Raw genomic sequence first — 25,915 nt, 5'->3', positions numbered from 1 at the left:
ATGAAAATATCATATTAAAGTTGGCAGAATCCAGTGCTACCAAGGAAGAGTTTCTGACAAATCTCGCCAGTACTTCGTTTAATGATTATGATGTGCAAATCATTGAAGGGGGGACGGTTGGTCAAGCTGAAAATACTACGTGGGTGAAACAACGCAAAGGACGAATCACTGCCTCTCTTTTCTATTCTGTGTACACGAAAATGAACACAGTTAAAAAAGAAACTCATTGTAACGTTGATAATCTCTTAAAATCTGTCATGGGAAATTCACCTTCCTTAGCCAGTATACCAGCTATCAAACATGGCCTAAGTCTCGAACCAGAAGCAAAGAAAAAGTATATCGAAGTCATGAAAAGTCATGAGAGTTTTCGTCAAAGGGAGTGTGGTTTATTCATAGACAAAGACAGACCTTTCCTTGGTGCGTCACCTGATCTCGTTGTTAGCTGTATAGTGTTGTGGATCAGGTGTATTTGAATGCAAATGTCCCTATACGATTCGGCATGAATGTCCATCAGTTGCCAATGTTGATTACCTCGTTACAGGCGAAAATGGTACTGTCCAATTAAAGAAGAATCACCAATATTATGCTCAGATTCAAGGCCAGATGGCTTTGAGTAGTTCTCCATGGTGCGACTTCATGATATTCACTTACGTTGGATATCATTTACAACGTGTAAATTTTGATCACGGATACTGGTGTGAGATATTGTTAAATTTAGAGTACTTTTTTTATAATTATATAGTTTTGGAGTTAGTTTGTAAAAAAGGCACATCGATCGCTGCGCTGAAAAGGATCACAGATAGCGAGTATGCCGGTATAAAATTGAGCAGGGGGAGTCTTTTATCTGAATAATATTTTTGATATCTATCTATGAGAACCACAATCCCAGCCGATCTAGAGGTTTAGTTACATGGAAATACGTTCGATCAGTACGAGTAGCGTCAGTGTCACGTGATAACCAGATGTCGAGTACGTGTACGAAAGCAGTAAAACTTAATTCTTTAGATGAAGCTCGTTTCTTTGAGGAAATAAGTTCACTTAAAATTATGCCATTTGATTTATTTCTAAATACTTTGTGTCCTGGACACTTCTAGCTAAAACTACAAATTTCATATAAGTCATCCAGGACAGCACCAGAATACCACACAAAAATAGCCATTGCCGTGCTCTATATCGGGTTTTAATCAGATTGATTTTACATTCATGTCTTTCTAAACTCTAATGATCGCGAAGGGAAAGCTTTCTCAGTTTGACCAATGCTGGAATAAGTTGGTGGAGAAAAACACGGACATCACATGTTTAGAAAGAGAGTATTTTGCAGTTTAATTCCATTCTTCGAGTCATATAGACTGATCTGTACATAGTAATAGTTGGTTAATGTTAAATAAAAGAAAGTAAATATTAATTAAACCAAATTCACATTCTGTTGAATTTTTTTTCTGTTTATACATATATGGAAAACCTCCATATAATTACACAATAGCAGAATGCACGCTTTGTATCCAAGTGGCATTCCAACAAATACAAGTTCATGTACACAACTTTGGATAAAGATTACAGATAGCAGCACATATTACAACAACGTCATCGGCTTTATCTAGCAAAGTAATCGGCATTTCATTTTTTAATATCCGAAACGTTTTAAGTCTACGTATTGCTTTTTCAATAAATATACGCAAATTAGCAATTTCCTTTGTTTTTGTGATCTCTTGTTTGGTCATCTGAGAACTGCCGCGTTTCCCAGGGGGTATAGATAGACGACAGTTACGAACAAGGAGATCTTCTGCAATTGTAAACCCCCTATCTGCCATCACTTCGTCATTATATTCAAGCATATCGTAAAACCCTGACTCTCTTGTAAGGTGAACGTCCGATGTACGACCACCCCACGCCTGAGAGACAAAGTTAAACGTGCCACAAGGCATAATGGAAAGTAGAAATTTGATGGTTTGATGATGCTTGTACTCTGAAAATGTTGCAGCACGTGAGAGAGGGTCACTTGGGGTTTCAATGAAAACTTCAGTACAATCGATTATGTGTCTGATATTTCTGTATTTAGGTGACTTGAATTTGATTGGTAAATGTTGAACTGCAATTTCTTTAGGAGGATTGTGGATGAGAAACTTAAGTTCCCTTGACAAAAATCTAACCAAGTATTAAATATTTTGCTGACACTTCCTACACTGATACCGAAACGGTCAGCCAAATCAACATTGACACTACCAAGTTTCAGTTTCATGAGGGTTAATAGGAACTCGTCCCTTGGTTTCAATACACGATGTGGGCCTGATTTTTTGGGTGTTCGACTGAACCTCCGAACTTTTGATGAATGTATGCGAGGTCCATGCCAATATGTAATTTTTGAAACGTTCTCACCGAGAACCTCATCAAACAAAAAGTCAAATGTTTTGCGGTTTGGTAGACCTGTGAACGCCTTTACTTTACTATCGCTTTGTAAATTTGTGTGACTGAATGGGTGACGTTCTTTATATGAGAGTTTCTGTTTCAAAGTTTTGATTTCTTTTTTGAGAATACCATTACATTGTTTTAAAGTTTTTATTTGAATGTTCCTATTGTAAATGTCCTGCTTACAAATTTCGTTGTCACACCTAGTACTGTCGACATCTTCTGAATAGCAGTAGTCGTGTCCGTGCACTGTGTTGTTCACCGGAATTGTCTCGGTAGTTGGAATTTCAGCGCCGGTCACTGGAAATGCACTCGAGACGGGTAAGGTGGCTTCGTCAGAGGCAGGCTCGGGTTTCATAAAGTCCCTCGATAGTACATACCCGCAAAGTCTTGATCTCTTGGCAGGCAATGGCTCATTTATCCTTTGCATTGGAGGCTTTCTCATGGACTGTGGCTTTGCACTGATGTCGTATCCAAGATGTAATACTGGATCTGGGTTTTCATTTGTAGGTCTTTTATCGGGGAAGTGATTCGAACAAACTCTCGAATAGCGGTTTGGTGTCCAATTATTCCCCTTCTGATCCTGTCGATTTACTAGCTTTTGCCACCTGAGCCTTCCTGCCATGTCACCAACCTCTGTTGGAAATGGATAGAGGACAAATGGTGGCGGACAAACACAGCGGCTCTGACCCAGCTTGCATTGGTGTACGGTGCAAATTTCACGCATCCATTTCTCTAATTTAGCGCCGCTATTGGCGCAGCTGATGACAGCACAATTCCTGTGACCTGGCATTCTAAAAACAACAACAGAGAAATAAATAACATTAAAATAAAAATACACAATCACAATCAAGTCTTTGAAATTAATAATGACTCGTATATTTATAAAAATAATTATCAAGGAATTCGTTTTTATTATCAAAGCACTGACCGTTAGTTTACAAACAACAAGTACCCCAGGGCCTTACTATCTCTCCTGCCTAGACCGCATTTGCTGCAAATCGTATGCGTTTGCCATGACCACGGTCCAGAGACTGTGCCATAGCAGATAACGCCGGCCGTACTTAGTTTCAGCTAAATATTGTAAAAAAAATTAGGTAAAACGGTGTATATAAGCCTCCTGTATAACAAAATAAACGTTAAAATGCCCGTTTGGTAATACGTAACTATAGGGCCACCAATAAATTGGTGCCGCGGAGACTACAAATATTCCCGCCACGGCGATATCGGCAGCCGCGGTCGGCTAAATTTTTTGGATCTGAGATTTTTTTGTTATTTTTAGCTGAAAATTATCGCTTTGTAAGTTATGAGTGAACTGCACTGTCGAGAATAAGTGCTACAAGTTAAAGGGTGAAGGAAATCTGGAAAATAATCGATAACTTACCTGGCGAAGCGGAGCCGACTGAACTTCCGTATTATTGTTTACGTTCTATTGTGTGAACAGCTATGGTTACGCAACGGGGTTTATGCCCACTTGACCTTTGGCCCAGCCCACAATGCATCGCGCACAGTGGGGTCACCTGACATTCGAAACTCTTGTATTTGACCTTTGATTGTTTTACCAATCTGACCAATCATAACGAAGTCTTCACATGATCTATGATGTCATCATGCGTAATACTATTACTTCCGGTACAAAGTCCTCGCGATCGCTGCAGTGAAACTAGCATGAAGTACAGCGGACTTCAAAAGTGTTTAAAAAGTACACTGACGGAAAGTTCATTGACAAAACCTAGAGCGTTCAATCGACTATCATAGCAACAGTACATTGAGAGCTCCTGTAGTCGTGACACGATGTCAGAATATAGCAGGAATATAGTGGCGAAACCCTACGTATAGCATTCCCATATGCCGCCGTGCTACAAGTTACAACCATGGAGGTAGTAGGAGTATCGTACAAAGGTACTACGGTACTACTAAATCTATAGTGTGCCTTTTCGGTTTTACGGGACCCAAGTTTCAATGAAAATTGTATTCTTTGCGACAGAGTGAGATACGAAAACCAACGCATCAGTTCCACTGTGTAAACTTGTGTTCGCGTGTGTTTCTCGTGAAAGTTGAGGTTTAATACACGTATTACGTGCACGTACACGCATCCATGGGTTGAGAACACAATAACAATAATGAAAATGAATTTACAAGATTTATTCCCTTGTCTTAAAAACTTCAAAAGTCGGCGATTTAGTAACTGCACTGATCAAAGTAAAATGATGTTTTTGGAAAAAATTGTCGATGAGATAATTTGTAAGGTCAAATATTGTCACAGACGTGATGTAAATCCTATATTTAAAAGCAAGCAATGAAATGTTATTGTTATCAATTACATGTATTATTTCCTTCGTGGACTACGGCCGATTTTCGAGAGATTTTCGTTGCTGCCATGAATTTAATTTTGAATTTTCTTACGGATTAATTTATCATTGGCTCAAAAAGTAACCTGATGGGCAAAGAAAACATTTTCATAGGAATCTTTTGTGGCTGCCTATAGTGTACTCATGAAACAGCATTGTTAATCATCAGAATACCCTTTTCAGCAGTACAAATTTGTAGCTCGATTGCCTCAATCACATCATAGCAGCTTTTACTGTCTATTAATTATCACACTGTGAATGAACTATTAGCACTGCAAACCCACGCTCACGTTCATACATCGCTGGGGCTTATGTATACCATCTGCAAACTTCATTTATTTTTATTTTATTTTTTTATATTTGTGATAGACAATACCGCAGCAAATATTAAGCTTACTGATCGCCTCTGTGCAACTATGAACACATGTAAGTCGATCTGTCCTCTAGCTGCTACCTCCATGGTCTGATAGTCAAAATGCATTAAGTGCAGAGATGCTGCTCCACTCCTATCATTTTCTGTCGCTCTACGGGCCAGATTTGTTGTTAGATATATCTGATCAGCCACAATTATTAGGCCACTAATGTTCCTGCAGAGATGCTGCACCATTCAAGTAATTTGCTGCCGCTCTGCCGGACAGATTTGTAACAAAGTGATCTGCCCAGCTAGCGGGGCAGATTCTGCGGGCCAGAAATCTGCCCTGGAACTCTGCAGCTTTAGTCCCAGAACAGTCCTGTCGCTCTCCTGCAGCTCTCCTGTCGCTCTCCTGCCAGGACCTCATTTTTGTAAGGGAAATAGCTGTAACTTTTGATGATTTTTTTCAATATTTTTAAATTTAATTTCAAGAAGAGTTTTTTATTCTACTCCCAAAAGTATGTTGAGATACAGAGTATTCAGCTTGTCAGATTAGTCTGTATATGTTTATACTGCATTTTCATTGTTGATAAGTGAATTCTGGTCCAGATTAGAATTCAAATGTCAACAGCAATTTGTGCATTTTACATGTATACCGGTAGACTCTGCAGTGATGTCAAGATAATTAGATGTTAAGAGTGTTTTAGCAGACAGGAGGCAAATTCTAATACAGTTTGATCGGTATACGGGGTAATTTCCCGGTGAAATGAGAACATTTTTCATGGGTAGATGTACATCCAAAACTTGTGAATAATTGGTCAATCAATTTGGCCAGTAACTGGCCAATGAGTATGTCATACTAGGCATATACCGTAATTTCATGTCAACCCCATCTTGAAGTTTTCATGTATTGTAAAGATCATGATGTAGTTTTCAGACTGTCTATCAAACTTGCAAGATTGAGGACACTATATCTTTGCTGTCCTATGATTTCACCGGCTAACTCTAGGAGACTACCTCATTCATTTCAGATCCACTTGCACTCAGCGCAGTCAACATTGACAGTGTCACGCCTGATTGCCTTGAACTGTCTTGGAATGCTGAAGGCAACTACCGGTACATGTCCTTTGAGGTGACCTATGACCCAGCAGACGGGAGCACGGCGTCTCCATCAAGTGTTATGGAGCCTCACACCCTTCTGGAAGGCCTGTCTTCGCAGACTGAGTACACTGTATCTTTTGTTGTTGTCATCAGCGGCAGTGCGGAAGCCGATGCAATGAGAAGCGACCCATTTCCAGAAACCATCCAGACCGGTTAGTGTGACGCTGCAAGTAGCATTCATCATGTTAGCTTTGCATACGGTACTTATTTAGGGTCAAATGCACATATTTTGAAATGGATTATGGATAAAAGTCCATGACGTTTTGTGGCCATCTTTTCTCATGTGTTTGTCTGTGTGATAAATACAGTCCTACTATGCGGAACAGTTTTGAGGCACAAAGTATCCAGAACTAGCTCTCACTCTAAAACGTAAATGTTTTCATTCAACTATCCCTGAAAGCTGGGTGTTCAGTTTTCAAAATATAATCAATTAACTAAAGTCTGGTATATCACTTTTGTGGAAATAGTGTATCAACACCACTACTGTGGAAATAGTGTATCAACACCACTATTGTTGAAATAGTGTATCATGTCAGGAGCTAAACGCTGTGGAAACCACCCTCTAGCATTCTGTATTTTCATAGATGATTTCCTCTCTTTTTCAAAGCCAAGCCACCAACTGGTGTTATCAATGTTGGCACAGGAGCCACCACCAGAATGACATTAAATGGGGACCAAGGGATGATCCTGCCGCACTGCTGTACAGCCTGATCACAACCACCGCTGACAGGCCCATCCCCGTCATGGCCGACATACTACTTGGTGATGAAGCAGCCTACTTGTTCAATAACTTGATCCCAGGGAAAATCTACACCTTCAGAGTCACCATTGAGGGCACTGGCATCTCAAAGGAAGTCCAACAGAGAACATGTAAGTGATGAGTGCATCCGATGCAGCCCTTATCTAAAACATAAACTGACATACCATGTGTTTGTCAAGGTTTTGACCCTCTGAGTATACCATTTTGTAGTAAGCAAATCACTCTTCGGATCATCAAATATTCTCTATTGAAGATGACTCTACATTATTTGGTATGTATTCTTAACAACAGGCAAGAGCAAATTTACATAAATGACACCATACGGCAACAGGTATATTTCAAACACTGCAGCATATTGCAGAGTTACTGTCAGCAAATCATTCTGTATGCTGTATGGAGTAGGGGCATTGAACAGAGTTGTTTACATTGCCAGCTAACAGTTGTGTATTTCAATCACTACCGTAACATATGAGCATACAAAATAATTTGCTGCACTTTAAAACCAGTGGGTCCAATCTTCAATATGGAAATATTTGGGTTTCTAGGGGCCTCTAGCATTTGCATACAACTGAACTCCCTAGGATTTAATTTCTAAACTTTTTCTGCATAAGCCCAATCTTCTTTTAATCTTTCCCTACCTTTTTTAACATTAATTATGCAAGGAGAGAGAAAAGTAAATGTTACCACCAAGCATTTTCAATTATCGGCAGAAAAATCTTTCCCAATATTAGTTTCTCCCTTTGTTCTAAATAAGTAATTTATGCTTATCTATTGATCAAAACTAAACATAAGAAATTTGTAACTTAATATTCAACTGCAAATATGTGACTCTTGGTAAGTGATAGTTGTTACATGTAAGGCCCCTTAGGTAATTGATGATTGATATGGACAGGACTCTCTAGGTACGTGATGTTATCAGCTAAGTTATGGCTGATATTACATTATTATTATTATACTTGTTATTTCGGACTACATTCATCAATATGAATTACACAAAGGAAATACAGATACTGTGATACAAAAATACAACTGGTGTTGGATATACTATCCATATATAAATTCATTCACTAACCATGAAAGATAGACTTTCTCCACAGGTTACGCAAGTCTGAACTGTAAAACAGTATATCATTAACCATTCTTACAATTGTATTTTCACTGTAAGATATTCTTTTCATCAGACTATACATTTGCTTTCGTAAAAGAACATCAAAACTATCAATCCTATTAGAAACAAACATACACTGTAGAGCTTGCACTACTGCGTCTCTCATAGCCCAGAAAAATACGAGCTGCAGTATTGTAACCAACTTTCACTTTTTCCAAGACACCAGCAGTATAATAAACCCACAGATTTCCACCATATAACTGATAACAATATGCTTTGAAAAGATTACACTTTACATTCACAGAACATAAAGAAAACTTCTTCAAGAGCATATTTGCAGAATGATACATATAACGCTCTCTTTTGACACTCAATATCTTATGTACTGAACTGCCTAGTTAAGAAGTGGTTGACGTATTTAGGATGCCTCCTAGGTAACTAGTCTTTTTTTGATTGCAGTGCCAACAAGCCCTGGTTAGATAACAGTGACACACAGACCACACTGGCTTTCAGACGGGCAACAGCTGTAGGAGACTTTGACTGCTCAGGTTTAATTCTCAAGTGATCTCAAGTGGAGCTTCTGAACAGCTGGCTGGTGAAATTGACAAAGGTAGCAACCCGGAAATATATATGATGACGCTGGAGAATTTAACACCACAAACTGAGTACATGGTTACTGTATACACTGTGAGTTAAGGGGTCCGGTCAGCACAGGCAGATGAGTGTGCCATCTACTTTGACTGAGAGCACTGGTAAGGATTATTTATGATGACAAGCTGTTTATCATGATTATTATGGAAACTAGATATGCTGTCTACATTTTAGGAGTTTCAAACACTGTCAGAGGTAACTATCATCTAGCTGTAATATCAGTCGATCACAAAGAAATCAAATCTGCGAAAGTTGAAACAGTGTCTGGAAGGAAGTCAGGCGTTGTCATAACAATATCAACAAATTCACACAAACAACTCACGCAAATGATGGGTTCTGAGTGGGATGTGTGTTGATGTTGAGGTGTTGTGTACATGTGCTGCCTCCTTCCAGACAATGTTTCAACTTTCACAGATTTGATTTCTTTGTGATACTGTTTTTGCATCCATGAATTTGTACAAAGTGGTGTCGAGACACGTAAAAGCTCTGATATCTTTCTACTATTTTTACTTTTTGCAGGCAGTGTACACACTTTTCTGAGTTAAGGATTTTCAAATTACGTAGTTCAGTACACTGTGACATCACAGAGTTCTTATATGCAAATTGGTTGACACCAGTAAAAACCTGATAGTGATATGCTTCTCTTAAATTTCAGCTGAGGTAATTCTGGTGTTCACTTTATCCGACACTATTCTGGCAGTGATTCCACAAATGTGTTGATAACTACACCCTTCAACCTGCATTAGTATCTGTGAGATAAAGCCCTGTAAGTTCCGCTCTAATTTTGTATTTAAATTAATCATGGAAAATTGACCAATCAAAGTGGGCCTTCCGTACATTCATCCATTAATATCATCAGTTGCAGAAGCATGCTTTAACAGTTCAATGGCTGGCTGCAAGATGGATACCCTAATTGTTTTGTCAAAATGTTGATGATATTTTAAAAAGTCACCCTTCTGTGAAAGCATAGAACAACAATTTGAACAGAGGCCTATAGGTGCCTTATTAATTATTAAATATTTTCAAGGTACAAATCTAAAGATTACAGGGTTCATGAGACTATAATTCACTTTCTCTTTAAACAAATCTGACACGTCCATTTTGCATCAGGCCATCAAAATGTCTGTTAGAAAAATCATTGTATGACATTAGGTATGATTTATGTCGATCAACAAAAGTTAGCAGTTTTTGTAACGAGAAATACTCTGAAAGGTTTTCTAAAATCTACTATCAACCTTACAACAGCACATATAAAGAAACGATGGTTTATCTTGAGTTTTTTTTATGAGATAGCAAAACATAAAGTTAACGTAACTTTGCCTGACTGTGTCTATTTTGAATTCCCATGTGCATATTCCACTGTCTTGTGGAAATCCAATGGCAATCCTGTGGGACAGTTTCAGTCTTTTGGTAATTCAATGGAATTTTGATGAAATATATGAATATACTTCCATATGGATTGTAGAAATCCAATGACAATCCTATGTGAACAATCTTTTCCAATGGTAATTTACACTTGAGAATCTCTTATTAAAGTACCGTTTATCAAATGCAACTATGAGCATCAAAAGGTCTCTGGAGGGCGCCCTTTATACTACTGACCAATGACAGCCCTGTTCACTATAACCCATACCTGACTCTCTTTTTATGAGCAGCACAGCCAGCGGTAGAAATGGGGCAGGGGACCAGATGTATGTATATACCGGTATTGTACAAGTTTCTGAGAAATAGGCAATAGAGAAACTATTATTACGATATGCATCTCTCCAATGTGAAGCTTGAATGACATACAACTTCATATTTTCTTTGTGAATTAGGTAATCAGCCGTCGGGTTCTCTGTACGTTGGTGAAATCACCACGACCAGTTTAAAGGTAATGTGGAGTGAAGTATTATCTTTACTTGAACAGTACCTTCATGACTGCTGCTGACTTGGATGGCTCATATTTGAACAGAAGGGCGGCCCTCAAAGACGCAGAGAGAAGACTTGTCCTCCAAGAATTGACACCTGGACATCGCCATTGTCTTCAGCTTGACACATTAACAAGTGGTGAAACACCTAACTCTGAAGACGCAATTCAACAAGCAACTGGTAAGTTATTAACCTGTTCCCCCCCCCCCCCAATTCACTGTACACCAGTCCACAAGCACCATTGATAACTCTGGCTTTGGGCCAAACCATGGTGTTTGAAGGGTTTGTCGTTGTTTTCATTAATGGAATTTTTGGTTTTGTCCATTAAGTTTTTTAAACTCCCAAAGCATTATTGCTTGGATAATCAAAACTCACATTAAATACTGATATGATGTATAATAAAGTAAATATACACATTATGCAGAAGTCACAGAAATAAAAGGATAATATTAGAGGAATCTGCGTTCGAAATTCAAGCGAAGTAGTTATATAGCCCTTGAGAATGGCTTCTGTTTTTTTTATGAGAGACACAAGATTATAGATATTTAGGACCTCTTGGAAGTTTTTTAGGGCCACTGGGATAACACAAGTACCAGCTAACAGTGCAAACCTCTTCAAGTAATGTCTACTTAGTTATTTACTTAATTACTTACCTACTTACTTAATTGCTGTCTAACTTGATTAAAGCAAGAAATCACACTGTAGTTTAGTGTAAGTGACATCTGATATCAAAAACCAACTTTTAATAATTGACAGATGTAGCATTTGAGATGTGTTATTTGCAGAAATCGCTATGAACCTACTGATTTTTTGTCAATGTGGTCTTGTTTTCACAGAGCCTCTGACACCAGGAGACAGGTTGCACTAAGTCCTCCAATATGACTGAACATTACTTGGTTTGATGCACCAGGGTTGTGTGGTTTGATGGGCCAGGGTTGTACGATGGCTACAAAGTGTGTTACAGACTCACTGGTAACATGCCAATTGTAGAGCTCGACGGCGACTCAAATGAACTTGAACTTTCCCAGTGGAATCTCAATACAGAGTACATTGTTAGTGTGTCAAGTTTCAAGACTGGTGGATCAATGAAACAAGACAACATACGTTAAACCAAGTAAGTCCTCATACATTTAGCAGTATTGATCGTGCATTGCATTCCGTCCTTCAAACCCTGACCCCCTGGTGATCCCAAAAGGGGTTAAAAAGTTAAAAAGTAAAGTGTGCTTCTGTAAATCATCTTGAAGTTGAGCTGAAACTTTGGTTGCTTGTTTTGTCAGATATAAATTGTACTCACATACAACTTATTTAGATGTGCTAAGATCACTTAACCCAGTGAGTGCTATAATTTGTCCCATCAACATTTTAGTGTGACATTTTACAAATTTTTATGAATTTTTCAGCAAGTTTTGATAATTTTAAAGGTACTTAAAGTGCAATTTAAATTAAAGGTGCTATTCTATGAAACTGCAGGCAACTAATTTTTCTCTCGGATACATTAAATTAGAAAATTATTTTGCCCACGGTCAGTGAGTTAAAAACAATTCAGCCTCAGTGAAAGTCACTGTACATGTTGTACCGGTATGGCTGATAGTACAAGTCAGGTCAATTAGTTTTAGCACATGGTTTGGATGTCAGTCAGAGTGGTAAAATTGTTCAAGTTTTCATTTATCAGATACTATGCCTGATCTGACAGAAACTTTATATTTTATAGGACATCCTCTGTGTCTGGCTCAACAGTCATAAGTACTGAAACTGCATATCTTCTCAACCATAAGAAGAGTGGAAGAATCTGGGAGCTGTCATCTGGTAACCGCAATGTACTTACAAAGCTGATTGTGACCCAACGACCAGCTCAACTTCTTTCAGAGTTCTATGTTGTAGAGAACTCTAGGTTTGATGTTCCAAAGCAGAGATCCACTGAGCAGTCCCTTCCTCTCACATGATCATGTACAGACGGAACCATGAACAAAAGTCGCCTCAGCTTAATTTCAGAAAACCCCGACAGAATCTATGGAGATTATCGAACCTTCATCACAACTGAACAGTTGAAGTACTGTATGCATGCGAGGGCAGTAAACACCACGTTTCAGCCCCAATCACATAATCTTCAAGAAAACTTACAACAGCATCATATATTAGTGGACCAACTTTCTGATGAGCCATTCCTTGCAGCAGTGTCACCTGGACTAGAAGTTCATGTGGACTCTGTATTAAGACGGAACAGGAAGAGAAAACTTTGCTGTATGACCTGCAAGTATGGGAGGTCAACTTGTGAGCACGTGGAGGCATTCAGAACCTGGTCCCAACAACATGAAAAAGAAATTCCAGAGGATGAATACCTTAAACCTCCTAGCAGTTCATTTTCATACATCTCCTACAAACCAATACCGTATATCCTGCCAGATGATTTGAAGCAGAAGAATGATAAACAAAATTAATGCAGTGGAAAGGTTAGTTTTAATCTGCTCTGTTTTGGTTTATTAAAATGATAAGCTTGCAGCTACCAGGCTGCATGTTGCTGCATATATGTATAGTTGTGTATCCATAGCAACAGTTGCCAACCTTAAGTTGGTATTAAATCGACTCTGCATCAAAATGTGTTAAAATTCACTTGACATGATAATTATTACAAACTATGGGCCCATAGAAGCTATTAAACGTTGTATGTACACTCACTCTTTAGTGTCACATTGAACCAAATATGAGCCAAGTGTCATTGACGCTTTATGTCTTTCATTTTCTGCATAGATAAACATTAAACATCAGCTTTTATCCCAACCGTGCCGGACACTTGAGCATTTGCCAATTAAGTATTTATATCTGTGATGATGCTGTAGAGCACAATTGGTGTTTATACTATAGGGGAGGCAACTTTATACTTCAAAAGTTTTGCAGTGACACAAACTCAGACAAACTTTGAAAGCCAGAGAATTAAAGGTATCGCTATAGGTTACCTATGAATTTAGAGCTCCCAGTAAGTTTTGTCTTATGAGACGTGTCACGCTAAAAGGTACCTAACGACATTGTCATGCAAATGAGCCAGCAACATTTTAGAACATTACACATAATATTAGGCATGTTTGCAGCAGAATATTTCCGGGATTGTTAATTAGATGGAACATCCAATGTCGTCAATTGCAAGCTCTTTGGTTGATAGTTCAACATGGCAGGCACTCGTGATAGTGAAGCTTTTTCGTTGTCCACACTGTATCACAAGATACAGTAAACCAGTATTCTCAGGAACTGTCACAAGATGACAACTATGATAGCTTGAGCAATGTTTCTTAGGGCTAGGTCGGGGTCGACCCAGAAGTTCAACTGTCGGTCAACAACATCAATGACAATGACAGCTAAAACAAAGTGGTTGAAGTAAAATCAAATTCATAAGACTTTGTTGAGGATTATCTTCGCATGTTAGATGGGCCGGGATCATGCTTCTCAAGGTTGGGAAGTTGACGTTTTGAGCAAGGACATTGTATTAAATACCTTTGAATGAGCTTGGGTGTATAATAACAAGTATTATTGTATACTGAACTCCGACCATGTCTACGAACATCACCTGTAAATGTTCGAGTTTGACATTTAAGAAAGAAAAAGAAATTGTGGTTCTTTCAAAACTCCAAGGTATGGAATATACTGCAGACTCCACAAGACGATGGAAGAGGCAAAAATTGCGATTTTGGTACGACTTTGAAGGCATTGAAGTGTGTCGAGCAGTCTGGCAGTTTATTTATGTTATAAGTAGTAGTCATTGAATGTAGTCATTGAAATCACTCAGTGGGTGTCATTGCTCAATCCAAAGTCTAAAATCGGCTCTTCAATAAGAATTTTAGTTTATGTGACCACGACAGGTACCCTTAGCTGCATTAATTCAAAACAGTCTGGTTTGAGGTGACTTTTTAAGATCGATTGTAGTTATAAGCCACCATGACTGTTAAAATGGCTGGCATCAGAATACTGACGATGCCAAAGATCCCATGCCCTTTTTCACAGTCTCTGTGCCATCATGGCATCAAGGCCTAGTGATAATACTTTTTCATGTATGAAACATGATTTTTCAAGTTCAGGGTCTGGTTAGAATGGTAAATCATTTATTTGATTGGTATATTCACATCCAGGGCATTGTCATTTGAACATACAAAGTCTTTCAAATGCCTGTGATGGATTCTGATCTACACGTAGGTTTTAGGTTTGAAAAGTATAGTGTCTGAGTATAGCAACCTAAAATGTTATGTCAGGTTAATTACTACTGTGAAATTGTCTGGATGCATGTCCACCTCACCTGAAGGATAATGTTATATGGAAATCAAAATATCAGTGAAAACATACATTCTTATTGTTAAGTCACTTCATTACCCTCAGGCAATAAACAACTTAGAAATCTCAAGAAGCACTATGTTGACCATTTGCCAGTGCCAGTCACTGACATCAACATCTGTTCTAGTGTAATTGAAACCACTTCATCTGCGAGGAATATCGGTGTCATATTTGATTTGGCATTTAAGTCACATGATCATACAGTGGCGACACACACTGCACGGTAAAGCTGAGACTTTCCAACCATTTTAAATATTGGTTAAAAAGGCCCGCAAGCCTAAATCTGAAGTAAAACCATCACTAAATAAACACCAAATATATCATCATACTATATCTAAAGTGGTTGGGTTGGGAATGCTTGAGTAATGTGAAAAAGGGTAGGTGAAATCAAATGTGTGTGTGTCTTTTGGGCATTGCACAGCATTGTTCATTGACTTTGCAATTAAATAAAAATTACACAGTTGTTTTAATACTTTATTTATTGTGTTTGTTGGTTATCTACATTAATATTTGGCATGAGTTGTTGTATTTGTTTTTGTTGTGTTTGTTTTTGTTGTTGTTCCAAGTCCTGAGACGGTTTAGGTAAAGTTCTTCTCAAAATGGTTGCCCTGAAATGTAGTCTTTCCTGTTTTCGTACAGTTGACTTTAAAATGTGGAGTCTGATAGTTTAAGCAACAAGGCTGAGTATGTAACCTTGAAGAAAACCCTCTGTGAAAGATCACCAAAATTTCTTGATAGTACAGCACATGAGTGGTCACTCCTAAAACAAGTGGAATGATTAGCATTAGTAGATAAAATTAGCAGAGTGAAAAGAAATAACCAACTTGATGAACTCTTCAAGCTTATGGAAATGCCATTCGACATACCCATGAGTAAAACAAATAAGTAGAGGATGAAAGAGAGTGCAGTAACAGAACTTAAAATAACTGAGCAGTTGATAGGTGAAAGACGGGAGGAAAAAAAGAGCTTAATAAGTGATCTTTGCATGAGATGGAAGGTGAGGTAGAGCACCAGCATACATTAATTATTGCATTGGAGGAAAGATACCGCCTTACACTTGAAACTGTTGCAACAGTATCAACCCAAATACAAAAAATAAGAACTTAAAACTGCAAAGCTTTGCAGAAAAAAACTGAGCTACACTCGTAAACCAAGAGTGAACATAGAAGACAACTATGAGAATGAAATAGAGCAGCTGAAGAAATTTGGTGACAGACCTGAGCAATGAAAATAATGAACTGGAAAAAGCAGTTGCCCTCTTAGAGTCCCCAGAAGTGTCTACATTTCAGGATGGTTGATACACTGATGAAGTTGGGGAAGTTATAATGGAGCGAATGAGTTATAACGTCAGTATGAATAAGGTGAACAGTGTCATACGCACTGTGCTGAAAAAGCTGGCAAATAAAGATGTCGGAAGATTACCATCAAATGGACTAAAGTTACAACTGCTCATGGATTCAAGGCACCTGGCACAAATCCAAGTGTCAGAGGCTATGTTGGAGCATGGAACTACACACTTGTTAATAACAATGATGTAAATTTGCCAGAACCATAAGTGAAAAATCAAGACACCTTGCCTTAAATACTATTGTCTCAGAGTTTGACAATGATTAATATCCCTGAAAGAGAATTGACTTCCTCACAAGATTTAATTCCAATAGCGACAGCCTAATATGGCCATCTCTGATTACTGTGTAATCTTTGCATACAATAGTTGGGGCATAATGTGTCATTTACCATGTAAGATATCTTACATGGTAAATTACACATTATGCCCCAACTATTTTATACAAAGATTACACAGTCATCAGTGATGGCCATATCAAAGCTGTCGCTTAAGATATATTCACTATCAATGGACCGGATTCCAATCAACAAAAGAGATACTAAATTCAACATTACTCATCTGTGTGTACGAAATATATAGTATATGAATTCATGATGACTCTCTCTATATTCAAATGGTTACTGTCTCCATGGTAATGGTACAACAAAATGACTCTCTCTATATTCAAGTGGTTACTGTCTCCATGGTGATGGTACAACAAAATTCCATAAGCATATACCGTATGCATTACCAGAATTTCCAAGTGACCCTCTTGAATGGCAAAACAATGACAGTTTCCCTCCAGGAACTTGGTGCAGGTGACACCACTGCAATAATTAACTGAGGCGTTCAGCTACAGTATCGATCAACTCGCCGATGTTGCCAGCAATGGTGGAGAAATGAAAGAGCTTCTTCCAGCCAAACTAAATCGCAAGCATAAAAAATACTATTAGTGACATGGGACCAACCAACCTGACCTTCAACGTTCAACTTGGAAAGTTGCGGAAAGTGGGATGAGTTTTCTGAGGTAACCAAGGATTCCATTTGCAACATGGGGCATTTCTGGTGTAAGATGCATCTGGTTGTGAATTTTGGCAGTTAAGGGGACAAAGAGTTGAAAAACTTTGAAAAGATTGTGTTTCAATTGTACAAACCAGTATATGCTTTTAGTACCTCCAAATCTGGGACCACGCTGTAGAAATATGGATGCAAAGCAGAGAGAAATGAAGTGCGCCCTCATCGGTAATGTTTAGAAATGGCATGGAAATCATAATTCAACTGCTAACCTTGCCATTGTCATCCGTGTTCCAAGAGGCGTCTGTAATGAAGGGCTTTACTTGTATGAAGTAATTCAGCAATCTGTCTGTGGCTATGATCACATCATAACATCAAATGACGGACAGCTATGTGTGTGAGGACTGCAAGTCAACTGGCATCTATACTGCCGGGTATTATCATGAACCAGGAGCAGATAACATATTCCAGGATCGTACAGCCTGGTATACAGCAGTACCGTAGCAGCAAGGGTCCTGACCAACATATACAGGCTATTACTCCGACGGCTGTGAAGAGTACCCACAACAGCTCCGTGGACCGGCCATTTGCACTTATAATAAGTGTTTCATCTGAGGTGTTTATGGTGTTGAAAGAGTGGTGTGAACATAAGGGCTGGGACAGTGCAGTGTTCCGCAGGCATGATATACTGTCAACAGAAGATGGAGACAAGGTCAACGCCCTGTTCCAGCGTGGTGGAGGACCTTCTCCCATGGAGAGACATTATCCAGACGTAGTGGCAAGAGTGACTTGCATCAAGCCTTTCTTTTTTCGTATCATTTTTACAATGAACAGTTGTTTCCTTTTCATATGGTTTGTGGAACCAACATCCCACAGCATCCAATGTAAATAATTATAAATTAAAGTTCAAATTAAAAAATAAATTCTGATAACAAACAAAGCAAAAATGTACTGTATTGATACTTTATTTTATAACAGTTAACATAAAACTTGTGCACTTACAGTACAGTGCTAAGTTTATTTATCAAGATAAGGCTTTTATTCATTTGTTATGACAACAGAAAGTAAAACAAACAAAATGTAGTCGATCGATGGAAAAATGTTGAATACAAGCAAAAATTGATAAAGTCAAAATTGATAAATTTTTCTGAATAACTGTTACGTTCGGTAAACACAGTATATACCTCAGAAGGAACAGTCAACTGAAATGGCCGGTCCACAAATTTACTGTTGGTACTCTCTGCGGCTGTCAGAGTAATAGACAGTGTATGTTTGCCATCGACCCTCAATACTATAATACTGCTGTACACCAGTCAGGCTGCACTTCTCTGACTGGTATGTCCTCATTTATAGTGAATTTGAGATAATTACACATTTGCACTTATTTCCTTGATTTTCACAAACATTGTAATTGGTCACTGATTTTAAGGGAGGAAACACTTTCCTCTATAGATTTTCTTTGGGGGTGCTCACATATCATACACACACATCATAATCACAGTCTTTCTTATTACCACATTGGCAATAATCAGGATCCCCATCGATGACTTTTTTATTTATGATACTTAAGTTTCGAAGGTTATATTTGCCTGACTCTGGACAAAGCAACGGCAGCCAGATAAGAGTTACAAATTCATGTTGGAAAATTTGCATCCATCTATTTTTTGGACTAGTTGTTACACTATATAGTTTCAATTGCTCATGCTTTGCTTCTTGGTCTTGCATGGTATTAATGCCAAGACCAAACCCAAACTCATTATACGGTACAGTTCCCTGGCATTTAGAGGAACAGCATAACCTATGGTCCATGTAGTGGGATTAATGCAACAAGGAATAGAGCACAGGCATTGAAATAATTGCTACAGTGAATTTCAAGCTTCTTTAGTTCATCTTCTGATACTTTGATTTTATAAAATATGCTGCATGCTTCTCACGATTGAAGTGCAATATAGGCAAACACATGACATGAAATTCTGTGAGAGCTTCCTTGCATCAACCCCTGTTTAATCAATATCTGAATTTCAGATTTCTTTTTCCGATCACCACGGAACCATCTCAGAATTTTATTATACAAACGTTTTTTGTTTATAGGTTTCCATAAACATCTAACAAACTGGCTGCAAATAGAATCCTTTGGTAAATCAATGAAATCATTTGCTTGCTAAACCCTTTGAGTGCTGTATTTTTTCCCACCAAGATTTTGGTGCAACATTTTACCAAATTTTTATGAACTTTTCTGTATTTGTGTTTTGATAATTTTGGACCAAATGAACACAACATTTCATTGAGCAATTTTTTATCAAAATTTTGGCAAAAATCTGACAAAAATTGACTGAGATAAATAAGGGCAACAAAAATTGACTTTGGCGCTCAAAGGGTTAATATGTTAATATCACTTGCAGACAGCATATGTGAACATTTCATCAAACAACCCCACACATTGTTGTAAAGATGAGTGGCTCAGCCTTTCCTTTATCAATATGTACACTAATCAACGGCGGAAATTCTTGTCCAGATCCTAGGGTCTAAATGAAGCTGGTGATTTTGGTTCTCATGGTGGACTCCTTCAATGATTTTGATTTCAGTTTCTCTTTTTCCTCTCTTACAATTTCAGCAACATCTAACCTGTCTTGGTATTCCCACTTACGCATTGTTTCACCAATCTTGCCACCCATGATAGTTTTGGTTTGTGACGATACATTTGCAAATGTAGAAAAATACATAGCAGAGTTAGACAATTTACCCCAATGTAACACAGGAATTTCATGTTTGAAGGGATAGCAGCAATTTCAAATTTACACAAGTTCCCATCTATTTGGTATGTTTTTTCAGCAACTTACTCATGTCGCATAGTAGTAATTTAGTGTAAGCTTCAACAACCAGGTGTGTTTCTGTGCATGAAACACCAAATAAAAGATTGTTATCATCTGGAGATGCCACTCTTTCTCCAATATTTAAAAAACCGATAAGCCATGACATTGAATAACTGTGTTTAGTGAATGCGCGGGGCTCCATCACCGCCAATAGCATCTTTAAATGTGTACAGATCTCCATCATAAAAATTACGCATCTTTACAATCCCTGTGGATGCAAGAAATAAATATAAATGTGCCAGTTTAACAAAAGCTGATTCGTAATGTTGATATTTTCCCAACAACAATAAAATCTCTCTCCAGACCAAGCATTTCACACAGCTCAGAAACATCTAGGAGCTCTCCAATATCTATTTTGTTAACAAAATCCTTCACAGTTTTGTATGGCAAAACACTAGGCACTGGACAGTTTTTCATAAACATTGTTGTTTTCTGGCCACCACCCAGGTATATGTGTTACACTGGTCCTGTCCAATACCAATGTATTTCCTGGCACTCAAAATACCATGAGAATATAAGGTTTTTACACTCCTTGTCATGTTTTCTTGGCTACTTTCAAATTGTCTAACTGAATTCACATTTAACTAATTTGGAATAACTCTTTCTTTTACTTTAATTGATTCAGAACATTATTCAGTCAGTTCTTTGTCAGAACAGGAATTGGTTACAGCAGCAAAAAGTTCAAGTAATGCAGACTCTTTGTTGTCCTTACTACCCCCATGTATTTGTAGTGCTTCCTTGACAGTTTCCTGTCTTCTCTTCTTTATGTTTGATAAAGATAGAGCGATGCTACCATCTTCTGTCAGTTGCGTTGGCAATCTTTTCCTAGATACCTGCTCTGTCTTCATACTCACTTTTTTTCATGGGAGGCTCTTCAATGACCTTGTAAAGAGCATAACAAAGACATACATTTTATTGGGAAAAATAAAACATGCCAAGGCTCAACTTACACGGAGAAAACAGAATATTTCAGTGTTCAGATTTCAGCATGATGTATCCACATTTGATGTACCAACATCTGTGTATACTCTCAGGATTGTGACATGTACTTAATAAGTTGAATACACTGCCAGCAAATGAACCATTGTATTGCCAACAAGGTAAAACTTTCACTAGATACTTGCTGGAAGCTAAACTTCAAACAACTTACTATCTGATCCCACCTTTGCTTTCTGTATACCTGCCACTGCCCTAGATTGAATCGCCAGTTTCGTTTCTTTCATACCATAGTTAATGAGGTTCAATCACAACAGCTCAGCTTAATTAGGCTAATTACAGCAAGCTAGATATGAAAATATCAAATGATTTTCTCTACCAATTTGTAAGCTACATGTAAATAATTTCACATATAGAACAATGATTACATTTTTAGCTCCGCTGTCAGCGACGCGGAGCTTATCAAATAGGTTGATTATCCGTCGTCGTCCGTCGTCCGTCGTCGTCGTCCGTCGTCCGTCGTCGTCCGTCAACAATTGCCTTCTCCTCTGAAACCACAAGTCTAATTGCTTTGAAATTTTATATGCAGTTCACTTGGGGTGACCTCACTTCAGTTTGTTCAAATCATGGTGAAATTTGCATATTTGTATTTTTGGGGCATTTTTTGGTGTTTTTGGTAAAAAAATCTTCTTCTCTGAAACCGCTTGTCCGATTGCTTTGAAATTTGATATGCAGTTTGCTTAGGGTGACTTAAATCAGATTTGTTCAAATGGTGGTGAAATTTGCATATTTGTATTTTTAAGGCAATTTTTGTCATTTTTGGTAAAAAATCTTTAAAAATCTTCTTCTTCAAAACTACTGGTCAGATAGCTTTTATATTTGGTACATATGTCCCTAGGGATGATCTATTTCAGATTTGTTCAAATTGTGCAGAAATATGCAAATTTGCATTTTAAGGCAATTTTTGCCATTTTTGGTCAAAAAATGTATTTCTCAAAAAGTACTGGTCTGATAGATTTGAAATTTGGTATACAGGTTTCTATAGATGAACTAAGTAATATATATTGAATTTCTGATGAAATCTGTAATTTTGTATTTTTGGGGCAATTTTTGCCAGTTTTGGTCAAAAAATGTGTATTTCCAAAACTACTCATCTGATAGCTTTGAAATTTGGTATAGAGGTTTCTACAGATGAACTAAATGATATTTATTGAAATAATGATGAAATCTGCAATTTTGTAATTTTGGGGCAATTTTTGCCATTTTTGGTCAAAAAATGTGTTTCTCAAAAAGTACTGGTCTGATAGCTTTGAAATTTGGTATACAGGTTTCTACAGATAAGCTTAGTAATATATATTAAATTTCTGATGAGATCTGTAATTTTGTATTTTTTTGGGCAATTTTTGCCATTTTTGGTCAAAAAATGTGTATTTCCAAAACTACTTATCTGATAGCTTTGAAATTTGGTATACAGGTTTCCATAGATGAACTAAATGATATTTGTAGAAATAATGATGACATCTGCAATTTTGAATTTTTGGGGCAATTTTTCCCATTTTTGGTCAAAAGATGCGTTTCTCAAAAAGTACTGGTCTAACAGCTTTGAAATTTGGTATACAGGTTTCTATATACGAACTAAGTGTGATATTTTGAAATTATGATGAAATCTGCAATTTTTATTTTTGGGGGCAATTGTTGCCATTTTTGGTCAGAATATTTTATTCTCAAAAAACTACTCATCAGATAGCTTTGGTTGACATGTTCTTAGGGATGATCGGATGTGATATATTCAAAGTATGATGAAATCTTCAATTTTGTATTTTTGCAGCTTATTTTAGCCAGTTTTCTGGCCACTGCATTGAGTTATCAAAGATTTCCACCTTCTTCATCAACATGTGTCAAAAATAGTTATTCTGTACATAAACACAGCGGAGCTATAGCGGCCGCTAGGTTGCTTGTTAAAGTTTTCTACTTCAAAATTTTCAAATGATCACCTTTGTGATACAAAAAAGCATATATCAAAAAATAAAATGGTCGCCATGGGTCGATTTTTTTCAATTAAAACACCAGCTTATTAACTCATATTTGAAAGTCTCTTGACATATCGAACTTTAGACTCCCGTAGTCTCAGAATATATGTGTAGATATGTGTGAAAATTGCAAAGCCATCTGAAAAATACGAAGATTTTTGTATAAAATGCATGGAAAATTTGACCAGCTGCATTTTCAAACTATAAATAACGGGAGATTGAACCTAGTACCTGCGATCACCATTTTTGTTTTATATGAATTTCCATCACAAGAGCTTACTTTTCTACTTTTAAACTCAGAAATTATGAGACAAATTGCAGCTCCACAGGTAAAAATTATGATCAATGGCTAAATCATGTGATCAAGCTGGTAAAAGTGATCAACATTCGTTAATTATCCCTCAAGCGATGCAAAAGCACCAACACAATTTCTCCCACCAACTAAGCCATGGCCAAAGTATCTGCCTGTGACTTATTTCAACCAATCAGCAATCTCGTTTTATTTGCATTTTTGACAAACTTTCCCGACCTAACCAGGTTCCGGTAATAGAATGTTTTCCATTTAAAAACTCGTTGAGGGGGCACTTTCAAATCTTGCTTCTGCGAGTCAATTCCACAGCATGGACTGTCTGCTTAATCTATACAGCTTGTAAAGCCTTTTATCATCATGACAGCAATGAAGCTGGTGTGGCAGGCTATATGAAATCGTACTTGCTTGGTAAAGGGGACTCTCTCCAGCTCACCAGTTTTCGTGGCAATCGCATCAATATGTTTTTTTGTAATGCTGCATTATATTACCATGTCACCCAGTTCCTAGATCAGTGGCCAAATCCAAACAACCTCCTGTCTGCAGTGATGGAGGAAATATATCCAACAGAATCCACACAATGCAGGGTTGAGGGCTTTATCGACAAAATCATCACAGGACCATTCTGGAGACTGTGTGAGACCAATTAAAGCAAGCATCCTGGACCTTGACAACTACCGGATCCAGATGCAACTCACCGTGCAAAGATGGGCAAAGGATGCCACCTCGCTCCTGGAAGGACAGTGCCTGTTTCCAGATGTTGAAGTTCATAAGGAGAAGATCTATGATGAACTTTTGAGAGACACTGGCTTGACCCAGCAAGCTTTAGAAATTGTTATGCACTCCCCACGTACTGCTTGTTCTGGAACGGCAGGCTGCTGATCAGCTGCCAGGCGGGAAGTACTGCACACCTTCCAAAGCTACTGAGGAGCAGGCAGCAAATGTTCGGACTACCAACCTCTTGTCGGAACAGGACTTTGCAGTGCTTGATATGTTAGTGCATCAAAAGCCTGCTGCAACAATTATGGCTTTTGAAGCACTAACAATGATGATGCATAATGGTACAACACAGTGTTTAGCTGAGAAGACATTACTCAAGGAAGCTAGAGAATGTGCTGCAAGAGTACAGGAGATGTTTAAAGAATGACAAGCCCTATTGAAGAACAAGAAGATGGAAAATTTAAACAAGAAGGAAAAGAAACAGGTCAGACATAAGAATACAGCAGCATATTAAGAAGATCAAAATAACAAATAAAATTACACTGAAAGGGAAAGTGTGGACCACTCCAGGTGAGGTAGAACATGAGCCTTAGTTACTTGAAATGACCGAATGACGGGAAGCCGTAATAGACCAGATCAACTTTCAGCACCACGTTTTAGGAGGTACGGTAGACCAAGGCAGTTGTTCAACCAGAGTAAGACCATACACGGCAAGCGAGTGCTCTTTCCTCTGGTACAGCTTACAACCAATCTGAAAGAAATCCTCATCCTCAATCCAGTCGATAAAACTACAGATGAAACACCGCAAAATACCATCCATAGGAATCCAGAGGAGAGACACTCACTGGTTGAACAAAACAAAGAAAAACTGGCAAAGAAACTACGAGAAGCCTGAGAAAGGCGCCACATTCAGCAGCAAAGTCAGCTATTCCTACAAGGTGAAGAAAATCCTGACCATTTGGTCAACAAAAAAGTAGAATACGAATGTATCGAAGAGGGTCAGGATGCTATGTTGTTTGATGGAACTGTGACAGGCATGGTTAAGAGAAACCATTCAAAGCCGGCACAGACCAAATTCTCCATCATATATGCAGATAACACCTCTGAAGAATGGACCTTTCCTTTGCTCATAGACGTGAAGGATGGGGACTTACTTATTCTCGATTAAGTGTCAAAGAAAACGTGATGGTTTCATTAAATTTGTCTAAAACAGGGTTAGAATATATGCATGGTCACCCATTCATTCAGTATCTTTCAACATGTCAAACAATAAAAGTCTCTCGTATCAAACAAAGTTCATAACAAATGGCCAACTTTGTCCCTTTAAAGCATTGCATGTGCAGTTACATTAATTTAAAACTTACCTAAGTGAATTGTGTCATCAAAACCTGTTGAGAAAAATGTACCGTAGATTGAGTCATTGTCATTGTGATTTTCGATTGATTATTAACCACAATGAAATATCACCATAGCAACGCAACTGTAGTAGGAATGACACATTTCAACTCGAATGAATTTAATAAATTTTAGAGTGATTTTGCATTAAAACTCATCTTTTTTATTGTAATCTACTAAAAAATGGAAAATATGATTCTTCAATGTCATTTGTTTGGTTTCCATGGTAACTAATAGTTTTCAGTTTCAAATGCCCTCTGATGATTCAAGGGATTATTAAGATTCATAAATGTAAG

At 37.8% G+C, this 25,915-nt stretch overlaps 2 protein-coding genes across 2 annotated transcripts in view; one reads left to right on the top strand and one right to left on the bottom strand.

Annotated features, from left to right (window-relative positions):
• Positions 1 to 25,915, top strand: part of LOC139145746 (uncharacterized) — a 37,390-nt gene that overhangs the window by 7,403 nt on the left and 4,072 nt on the right. Inside the window, exons 3-5 of the mRNA XM_070717059.1 lie at positions 6,141 to 6,422; positions 6,878 to 7,140; positions 8,598 to 8,890. Coding sequence (XP_070573160.1) covers positions 6,141 to 6,422; positions 6,878 to 6,981 — 386 coding nt within the window. The 3' untranslated portion in view covers positions 6,982 to 7,140; positions 8,598 to 8,890. The remainder of the gene's footprint in view (positions 1 to 6,140; positions 6,423 to 6,877; positions 7,141 to 8,597; positions 8,891 to 25,915) is intronic.
• LOC139145744 (uncharacterized) lies at positions 76 to 3,952 on the bottom strand. Its single transcript, XM_070717058.1, has 2 exons — positions 3,791 to 3,952; positions 76 to 3,200 (listed from the first exon to the last, which is right to left on the bottom strand). Exon 2 carries the CDS (start codon positions 3,197 to 3,199, stop codon positions 2,033 to 2,035), a length of 1,167 nt encoding a protein of 388 aa, XP_070573159.1. The 5' UTR covers position 3,200; positions 3,791 to 3,952; the 3' UTR covers positions 76 to 2,032.

Source organism: Ptychodera flava, chromosome 12 (genome assembly GCF_041260155.1).
Source record: "Ptychodera flava strain L36383 chromosome 12, AS_Pfla_20210202, whole genome shotgun sequence".
Classification (NCBI taxonomy): domain Eukaryota; kingdom Metazoa; phylum Hemichordata; class Enteropneusta; family Ptychoderidae; genus Ptychodera; species Ptychodera flava.
This window is presented reverse-complemented; position numbering and strand designations above follow the sequence as displayed.